Source organism: Gallinula chloropus, assembly GCF_964237585.1.
Source record: "Gallinula chloropus genome assembly, chromosome: 23".
Taxonomy (NCBI): domain Eukaryota; kingdom Metazoa; phylum Chordata; class Aves; order Gruiformes; family Rallidae; genus Gallinula; species Gallinula chloropus.
Genome location: NC_140108.1, coordinates 3118571 through 3129055, shown reverse-complemented (window position 1 = coordinate 3129055; position 10485 = coordinate 3118571). Strand labels below are relative to the sequence as shown.

Below are 10485 nucleotides of genomic sequence, written 5' to 3'. Positions count from 1 at the left end.
TCTCTCTGCTCGCCGCGGTGGGGAGCGGAAGCGCGCAGCGCCTGAAGCCCCCCCCCCCCCTCCCGCCGCCTCCGCGCCCCGGGGGTCCGCGGTGCCCACGGCCGCCTTCTCGGGAGTCCGCCCGGCTTGCCACGCGTCTTCTTCCCGAGCTGAATCAGTCCCGCTGTGTGCTCTCTCCCTTCCGAGCTGTTCCTCCGCTCCTGTGAGTAAACAGAGACCGCATTGCGGGCTCGGGCTTTGCAGTCTAGTTTCGCATGGCTTAATTCAGAATAAACATTTCTTCACGGCTTAATACCCGAGCACACGCTTACCCCTCGGTCTTCCGAAGCAGCCAGTCCGCCGCGATGAAACGTGGGGACACCGCTGTCCCCTTGGCAGTGTTTACAGTGCGGCTCGGCCCGCCTGCCTGCTGGGGACATGCACCGTGTGGGGTGTGCAGAGCGCCAGCAGCCCGCGCGGACTGACTGACCCTCAGCGGTCTCGGCACAGGCTGAAGGACCCTAAATGCGGCAGCGCTGAAGCAACGAGCAAAAAAAACTTGCTGTACTTGATCTAAAGATAACAGTGCTTAATTATATATTGATGAACTGGATGGGAAAGGCTCTGGGAGCAAGGTCTCTGGTCAGTTGGGGGGATAATTTGATCTGTCATACTGGAATGACAGGTGAACGATGCCTCTGCAGCACAAAGGCAGTTGTGAATTGCTTTTACAAGCTAGTAAAGCTTTAAAAGAGGAAACCAAGCTGCTCAACTTACCCCTGTTACTCTAGGCACAAATCTAGTTTTCTTCCCTTAGCAGTTTACCTATATGGGAGAATCTTTAGTAGGAACCTGTCTCTTTTTTTTGAGGGGGGAAGAGGAGAGGGGGGCACATCCTTGGTTGAAGCCCTTTGTCTGCCATCCTCTGCAATACAGGGATTATTTCAGAGGAAAATCGTTCTAATTCTCTGTAGTGGAAAAGAAAATTAAAACTTATCATAGCGTGTGTAACACTATGGTTATGACTCTGAGTCAGCTAAAAAGGAATTTTTATTTCCTGAATGTAAGCTGGCTATATTCACATTGAAATTTTCAGGAGGGTGAAGTACCATACCTTAAGCATGCATCTGAAATCTGACAAGCAGAGGCATGGCAATTGTCTTGCTGTTTAATTATTAGTTTTCTACTGGCAATTTACAGGTTCCTCCCAATTGCTGTGTGGGACCATGAAATGGTAGCCCACATTTTAACTGGACTTAAACTCCTTGGTGAACTCAGTTCTTAGAGTATATTCCAAAACAGCTGACTTATATTTTAAATATGTTATTTGCCTCCTGTTCAGCTAATTTGTTTCTTTACATTTATGCCCATCATCATCTGGGATATGCCTGTAGAATTTATTTCCAGCCTCCTATGATCTGTGCAGTATTTTTATCAGTCTTTGCTAAGTGCTCACAGTCTTAGGTTTTCTACCACAGAATGGTCCATTTCTGGTTGCAGAATGTGTAGAAAAATCTCAAAGCTAATAATATGCCTCTTTAATAACTGTGAAAGATACAATTTTTAATAACTGTGAAAGATACAATTTCTCTATATGGAAAAATCTTGAGGCCTGGATCTCAGCATAATTTGGCTTGTGACTCAGAGCAACACTGAACTGTGCTGTGGAGCTTTGGTGCATAGGAAATAACATTTGCTAAATTAATAGATTTAAACAACCTTTTTGTGAGACTCTTTCTCCTGGGTACCAGTAACTGAGCCTTTGCCTAGTTGCAAACACAAAAGCACCTTGGGGATGATATGACCACTAGAGAATCAGGATTTTTGTTTTTCTTTTTGAAGTATGTGGAGCTCCAGAAAGGCTACTTAGAGCTCTTAAGCTTTTTAAAGCCCAGTTAGAAGCCTGAAATACTTAAATATTAAAAGGGGTGGCTCTATCTCAGGTACTGACATTAAATAGAAAGTTAAAGGAAAAACGGAAATTACATCACATTGTCAAATAAGGAACAGCTAGCTGGAGAGCATGACTTGCACTGCAAAAATGTGCCCCTCCTCCTGTGAATTGCTTCTGAGATTTGTTACAGATATGTGGTGGCAAGGTGAACAAAAAATAGGTTGTGGATTTAAGGTAGCTGCGTTTCTTCCCCTGCCAAAAGTAGTAAGTAGGTATGCTGGGGGGTCCCCCCCCCCTTCTCTCCCATTTCTTAGGAGTACATAAACTGCTTGTTGAAAGCGTTGCCTTTAGAAAAGGTGTCCAGCAAGTTGCTGTATTCCATACCCATTATGTGAGGCATTCTAGAGCATGCTTTGGTCTGCTGTACATACCAGAAAGGTTTCCTTTATTACAAACCTGAGTCCTCTCAAATACTTGGTTGCACTGGGGCCAGGAGAGCAGGGAACAGAGTAACCAGATTCCCTGTGTGATCAGTGCTGTCAGGTTAAAATACATCCAAATACTCCTTAGTTTCTCAGAGAGGGATTACTGTTGCTACAAGTATTCAGTGATAGGTATCAGTATGAAAACCGTGTATTTGGAGTGTTTTATGTGTCTTTGTCTCACAAAATATTTCTGATACATTCCCATGAGCATTCCCCTCTCTGTAGTTACTCTACTGTTTATGGATATATTTGACCATTTCCAGCTTAGACATATCCATTCTATTATTCATCACTTACCAGTTTAAGCCTGAATGTATATTTGGCCTTGTAAAAAAAAATCCACCCAAACAAAAAAAGAACAACCTAATCTCTTATATTTAGAATAATTCTTCCTAGTTTAATGTGAGCTGGCATGAATGCACAGTTACTTTGCCTTACTGTGGATGGTGTTGATAGCTTCCTATTCCTAATGCATTGGATAAACCTTTGAATTGTCTTGGCTTTTGTCTGCTCTATAGTCATTAATAGCTACAGCTATAGTTTTAGTTTGAACTAACTCAGTTTCTTTTGAATAACACTGAAACTGTAACATCTTCAATAGTACTCAGAGTGCTTCAGTCTTTCTAAGTGCCATGATCTATACATAACCAGGCCAGACAACAGAGTAACCAGACACCCCTTCTGTGCAAGTGAGCAACAAACAGGCATGAGATCTGGAATAGCATCCATTTTCTTTAGCAAATGTTGTTTGAGTTTATTTCTGGTGGAGTTTAGATCCTTACATCTTTAAGGAGGCAGGATTGGGCCAGCAGTTACAGTGTTCATCTCTTCATGACTGACTTTTATCACTGTTTGGGTTTTAATCCAGTTACTAGAAAATAGCAGCCTCATGGATTATGTACTGAGCAGCTTTTGTAATGACAGGCTGTATAAAATAGAGGTTTTGCTCCTCAATAACATATCACGGCTCCCTCTGAGGATGCTGTTTCTTCAAACAAGTTGTGCATGTCTTCCTAAAAAACACCAACTCTTTAGACTCCCTTGACAAAAGCCTGTGATTTAGTAAGAGAACACATGCCTTACACCTCTCTTGATAACTCCTAGCTTAAGGCATGGAGGATCGTGTCATAACTCTGCCCATTCACAACTCCCCATGGAAGGAAATGTCAAGGCGAGTCACCTTCTGTGACTTCACAAAGGGGTTATTGTTAGGGGCAAGAAAGTTTTAGGGACACAAAATTTGTCAGCTTTTTTTTTAATAATAAAAAAAAGGGACTTGGTTGAAACAAGTGAAAATCACCTTTTCCTAGAGTATGTAAATACTTAAATTAGTCCATTCAGAAGTTGAGCTTAGCATTCCAGAAGCATTTCAGAGGCAATTGTGCAACTGTCACTCTGGAGAGCTAAGATTTAGACAGCATTCAGAAAGCTGACACAGTAATTACCAGCAGTGGTTTTGGCGTGGGATCTGATGGAGGTTGGGCTTCCTAACAAGCCCTGCAAGGGTTGTATGTTATCATAGCAAGCACATTACATGTGCTCTCCAACTACAGCAATGCCACCCCCCCACCCCCCTTCCTGCTTCATTTTTGTATCATAATCAATGTCTCTCTCTTGGTCTTGTCAGATCTTGTACACACAAGGAGGAGTGTTAGAATTTGCTGACTAATCAGTGTTCCCTATCAGTGATTTTTCAACTCGTAACTTGCACTTCAGAAAACACTGAAATGGGAGTACAAACTCCTTCAGAGGCTTGAGCTGTAAGTTCACCATTATCAGTGCTAACAGGATGGGATGTGAGAGGCATGAAAAGCAGCTGATGGGATGGATGTTTTATTTGCAACAATTGTGTTCCTGGGATAGAAAGTCATCTTAGAATTGGTGCTATACTTGTACTCTGCTGCTTAAGGCTTTTTGACAGATGGATTTCTCCAGTCTGCTGCTCCCCAGAACAATGGTTCTGGTTGCAATGACAGATTTGAAAGGAAGAACTGTTGTTACAGGACTACTAGGGATTTTGAACTCCTTTGCAAATCAGAGCTATGTTATTGCTTCCTGGGGCTGCATGTTTATATTTTACTATGAAAATCTGCAATTTCTATTACTGGGAAGGGTCCAACCTGACTGTGTAATACAAAAGCTTCCAGGGTTACACTAGCTTTTAAGGACACTGTCTGAAAAGGAAGAATATAGCCTTTACTCAAATCAGGAGAGGTGAAGGTTGTAGGACTGAGCCCAGTGTTCTGTCTGCTGCAACAGCACATTAGTTGGGCCCTTGTTCACTTCTATCAAAGCCAATAGCTTCCTGTCTGAAGTGCCTGGGGAAAATACACAATCTTGTAGTCAGGGGGAAAAAAAATTCCCCTTCTGTTGACCTAAGGGGGACCATTGGTAGTCATGATGAAGAAAACCATCACATTCTCCTTAAGAGAACATAATTAGTTCTTACACATTATAAACATAAGAGTCAGAAGCTATTTTGCCTGTACTGTTTGCTTGGATGATCAATACTGAACCCAAATCAAATATGGAAAAGCATAAGCAGAGTCATTTCAAACAATTGTTTATAAAAGGCAAATAGTGTTGTTATATTGCTTATTAATCCTGGGGCACCTGGTTTACAGTCCTGCTTAGGAGTCTGCCCATCCTTCATGTCACAGATAAGTTTCTTCCCTCTGTTTCCTTCCTTTGTTTCTGTACCCCATTTTCTTGCAGTACCACACTGTGAAGTGGTTTTCTTGACAGGTACACTGCACTGATGCAGCCAGCCCTCAATTGTTGGTTGATTTGTCTTAGGGGCAATTTTTTTCTTCCTTGGGGGAGGAGGAAGAAAGTTCACATTAAGAAACTGGTCATGTTCTTGATTCTCAAGAGAGATTAAACAAACTGTTTTGGGTGGGGTGGGTTTTGTTTGGGGTTGTTGAGGATTTTGAGAGTTTTTGTTGGGTGGTTTTGGTTTGGTTGGTTTGCTGGTTTTTAACAGCTTATATAACACTATGTTGTACTTGCTGAATTTAGGATATTTGTGTAGATGAAGCACAGGCCCAGAGAATATTTTTGCTTATAGTCTTGGACTTAATTTCTCCAGCCTTCTAAATGTTAACTACTTTTACACTGTCATTCCCACCACCCCCCATCAATTCTGAGTTTCCTAAACCAAACCCTGTGAGTCTGCCTGTTCCTTAGACCATGATTCAGTGGAAAGCAACTGCCAACACATTTTTTCTTTTGTAAACAGGCCAGGACTGGTCAAACATTCAAAATAACTCTGAAGACAGCAGGACAGTTTAAGCTGATACTATTTCAACTCACTAGATTCCAAATTTGTTCAAAATAAGTAGTAAGACAAGCATTAAAATGCTTCAAATCACCCTCAAGTTTGCTAACAAAAGCAACAGCTTTATATAAAACAAGTTTTGGAATTCTGGTTTCAGTAGTAATTCTGTCTGTTGGAGCAAAAGCCCTTTGTTAGGCTACTGAAGGTAACACTTAAAACCAGACTAGTCTGTTAAGTGTTGGCTACACCAGAAACCAAACTCATTAGCAAAAAGATACAGCTGAAGATACATGGCTACTAGAAAATTGAAGAGATTGTTCCAGAAAACTACTTTTGCCTAAAAAAGCCTGGGAGTTCGTGTGCAAGAACTGAAGGTGTTGATGCACAGATGCCACATCAGTAGCTTTGCTGAATGTTTTTTTCTTCTTTTCTTACAGTTTAATTCTGTAAGAACTTGCCTATTTTGTACTTCATTGCAGTCAGGCACAAAATAAGCTTGGTTAGGATTTCCTATAGGCAAGTATCAGGACAGAAGGCTGTTCTACAGGGCTATTTATTTCTTTGAAACACTAAGACTTCAGAAGATACATTCACTCAAGCTTACATTTCTGATATTTATGCCCTCTTTTTTTGAAGGAATGAAAACTACAGGAAACCTGCCAAGGACTGTGAATTTCTAGGGTCGTGAGACATCACTAGAGAGCAGCTCACAATGTCAACTGCAGGAGTTGCTGCTCAAGAGATGAGAGTCCCATTAAAAAATGGGTTTCTTCGCACTAGTCAAGGCATGGGGACTTTGAAAACCTGCTGGGGTAGCCACAGTGGATTTGAAAAGTGAGTGAGGCTAAAGTTTGGTGTATTGTATCTTCAAGTATTTAAGATTAGCATTGATACTTGTACCAGTACCAACCTATGGTTTATTTACAGCAAAGACTTATGTTTTCTTTTTAGTACTTTCTTTAACGTGGACCCTATAGCAGTGACATACAACTTGAATCCATCAACAGAGCAACATTTACCATCCATTGGTAAGTACAAAGACTTAACACATGTATTTAGGTAGTGTAATGGATTTGTCTTGGGAAAAAAAAATTCTCAAGTCTTCACTAAGACACTCAGTGTCTTCTCATTCTGGATATAAGGATGCCCTCTGGTGACAGAATGCAAATATTCCAAGAAAATATTACTATTCAGGTCCAACAACAACAAGAAATTAAACACTATCAAGTTAAAACAAACAAAAATCCTTTTCCTTGTACATAGAGGCCTCTGAGTTGCCATCACACCTCTGACAGAAGAGCTGTTTAGTGAAATAGCACTTGTTCTATCATAGCCCTCTGCTGGGATCTTTGTAGCTGTAGTTCTATGTGTTGCTTATGTTTGGGGTCTCTTGAACTACCTCGTTTAACTGGAACACTGGCCTAAAATAAGGTAATCATCTGCTCTCTTAACTAAGCATGTAAGTCCACAACTAGACAAGATCTGTAATAGTTATGTTTTGCTTCTGGAGTCATTAAGTGGGCATTACTTACTGTTGCATTAGAAGGAATTAAATAGTTAACTATACAGCAGCACAGTCACACACTAGACTGTTACTTAGAAAAGTCTTTCTAAGACTCTCTCACCTTTTTAGGGCACTCTTCCAACCATGCTTCTGGGAATGACCACAGCTTTGCTGAAAGTTGCATCCAAGTTCCATCTCAGAAATCCAGTCCACCTCCTGTAAGTCCTAAACACGAACAGCCAATTTCAAGATATGAAGACCAGCTTGCTCCTAGCTTTGGTAAGCTCTCATTAACCATGGGCTGTGTTTCTGAAGAAACACCTCCTCACATGTCAATAAAAAATGGGCCAATTCAATTTCTGTCTGCATCTTCCAATGACCGTAGCTCCAGGCCACTACCCCCTCTGCCTATTTCTGAAGACTTCACTCCAGATGAGGTTGACAAAGAGGTGGAGTTCCTTACTAGCTCAGACACTGACTTTTTGTTAGAAGATTATGAACTTCCTCCTTTTAAGTCCAGTGCTCCGAGCCGTCGGAGCTTCAGGGGCTGTGGGCAGATCAACTACGCATACTTTGATGCTCCAACAGGACCAAAACCAGAAGATGCCAACCCCACACCAAGCCTAAATGGATACATATCCAGTATTTATCCCCCTCCACAGCAGCTGCATCGACGTTTGCGGAGGTCCCATTCTGGGCCGGCTGGGTCTCTTAACAAACCGTTAATAAGACTATCTGGACACTTAAACAGGTCTTCTCCAAACTCTGATGAAGATAAGCCAGAGATTCCACCAAGGGTTCCCATACCTCCAAGGGCTCTCAAACCAGATTACAGAAGGTGGTCAGCAGAAGTTGCTTCTAGTGCATACAGTGATGAAGACAGGCCTCCAAAAGTGCCCCCAAGAGAACCTTTGTCACGTAGCAATTCCCGGACACCGAGTCCCAAAAGTCTGCCATCATACCTCAATGGGGTTATGCCCCCCACCCAGAGTTTTGCACCTGATCCTAAATATGTCAGCAGCAAAGCTCTACAGAGACAAAATAGTGAAGGATCTGCTAACAGGGTCCCTTGCATTCTTCCAATTATTGAAAACGGTAAGAAAGCCAGTTCAACGCACTACTATCTGCTGCCTGAAAGGCCTCCATATTTGGACAAGTATGAGAAATTCTTCAGAGAAGCAGAAGAAAGTAGCTCTAACACAGTTCAGTCCTGGTCTGGTGACTGCACAACCACTTCAGCCCCAGCAAAACTGGACTCAAAACCTCGAACGGACATAGCTGGTCATCTGAAACGAAAACATCTGTCCTATGTGGTTTCCCCATAGGGTCTGGGAAGAGTCTCAGTCCAGTTGTTCAGAATGGAGCCCAACTTTAAAATGTTACAAAGTTCTTGAGGTTCTCAGATAATGAAGTAGGACCAGTTTGTCCTCTGAGAGCTGGAAAGTGGATGGTAGAAGTCCTCTTATGCTGCATGTCTCCAATATGTTTCTTAAAACCGATTTTTGTCTTGGTATGTATAGCTGAAAACCTGTAAGGATTCCACAGAAACATATGGAGGGATAGAAGTCACAGTTGGCCAGTTATGTGCTACCTAGAGGAACATATTTGGTAGTCACATTATCAGAAAAACTTTAGCTTTGCTTACGAGTCTTATCGAGCTGACAGAGCAGATACAGCAGTACAGTTTTCACATCAGGCATTTCCAAGATGTCTGTCTTACAGTAATGGCTGAGGACATACTCTATCCTCTTTGACTAGGATGTGCCCACCTGGCAAGAAGGTAACTGCAAGATCTGATATCCACTTCAAGACTTGGCTAGCATATTGGAAGTGCATTTTGAAAGACAAATATTTTACAACTTAATTTGTCACTTAGACTTTTCAAGTGAGTTAGGTTTTGTGTATTATTTCAGTTGCTAGACACACTTGGCTCAATTTTGCAGTTTTCCCTAGGAGAGACTTGGACCAGCTCTTGGTAAGCCTCTACTGCTGCTCTTTTCCTTCTGGATCCTAGAAACACATGAAAGCATCCTGAAAGAGGCAGAGGATATGAGAGGCTACGAGCAATTGCTATTCAGTAGGCAGTAACAACTACATGCTCACCTAGAGTCTGATATTCTGACTGTATTAAATACAGAAACACAGCACAAGCTGGTCTTGTGTTTTGGTTTCTATTCAGTATTTTAGGGGAGGAAGAGAGTGCAAAGAAAAAAACACACCATTCCATTTACAAACAGTGTCAGTCCCATCTCTTGCTGCTTCGGATGCTGCTTCTTGCTGTTTAATTTTTCCTCATTGTGCCTCAGCAAGCCACTGAAGTTCACTGAGGTTCCACATTTGTGCATTAACAGTTTCCTCATGCTCACTTTGATTACATTTATCCTCTAGCAGATAAGCACAAGAGAAAGGGTGCTCATTAATGGAGGTACAGAAGGTGAATGTGTTCCTCCTGATAGAAATAAACAAGCTGTTTACAGTTTAAACTGCTGAATGAGATGTTTGAGCTATTTTAAAGCTTACTTTTTATTTGTTTTAGTACAAACTAAATGAAGGTAAAACACATGCTATAGAAATGCACTGATATTTCTGCATCATGTACAGTATTGAATAAAAAAAGAATTCACTTTGTATTTTGAATATTGTCATGTCTTGAGTTTAATAAAGTTATAAAATACTTATTTATGATACATTTTGGTTTTTGCTTTATTGATTAGTGTACATGATTGTGCATCTGAGTTGTGCATTTACTGCAAAGTTCAAAGGGAAGAATGTTAAATGTGCAACAAATGCTGAATTTGGCTTGCATTTAATTAAGATCTCTGAAGAACTGTTCAATAACTCACATGTCACACCATTAATTCCTCCTTACTGTCTGGTGGCACAGTGTTAATAATAAACAAAATACCCAGTAAAATAAGTTATTTGGCCCATTATTGTTAATAAACCCTTGTTAATTCTAGAGTCATCCAAATAACATTAGGCACCCATGACACAGAAGAGAGAGGGCAGTAGTGTTCCCTCCTTCAATTTCTCACTTGTTAAAAAAGAACTGGTATGTTAAGGGTGACAGAAGAGGAGACTCAATATTCTGAGCATGAAAAAATTAGCACAGCCCAGGAGCTTTTTATTTTCCTTCCTGAGAAGAGGAAGAATTTGTGACTACACCACAATACAAGAACACTTCAGCTGTAGTATGTCAGCCATGGATAAGGCTACTGAAGCTAAGAAGCATCATGCAGCTTTGATCTTTTAGCTGGGCAAGCAGGTAAGTGCTTGTCCTGGTCTGACAGTCTGAAGTCTGTATTTTCTGTGAATGAGCTTATTTCAGAACAAAGCAGGTCACCAT

General features: G+C 41.3%; 1 protein-coding gene across 1 annotated transcript; it reads left to right on the top strand.

The window, feature by feature from the left end:
* The first annotated feature begins 6332 nt into the window (after positions 1-6332).
* ERRFI1 (ERBB receptor feedback inhibitor 1) lies at positions 6333-9817 on the top strand. Its single transcript, XM_084274801.1, has 3 exons — positions 6333-6469; positions 6587-6663; positions 7269-9817. The coding sequence occupies exons 1-3, from the start codon at positions 6348-6350 to the stop codon at positions 8462-8464; spliced, it is 1395 nt and encodes a 464-aa protein (XP_084130927.1). The 5' UTR covers positions 6333-6347; the 3' UTR covers positions 8465-9817.
* Positions 9818-10485: the final 668 nt, after the last annotated feature.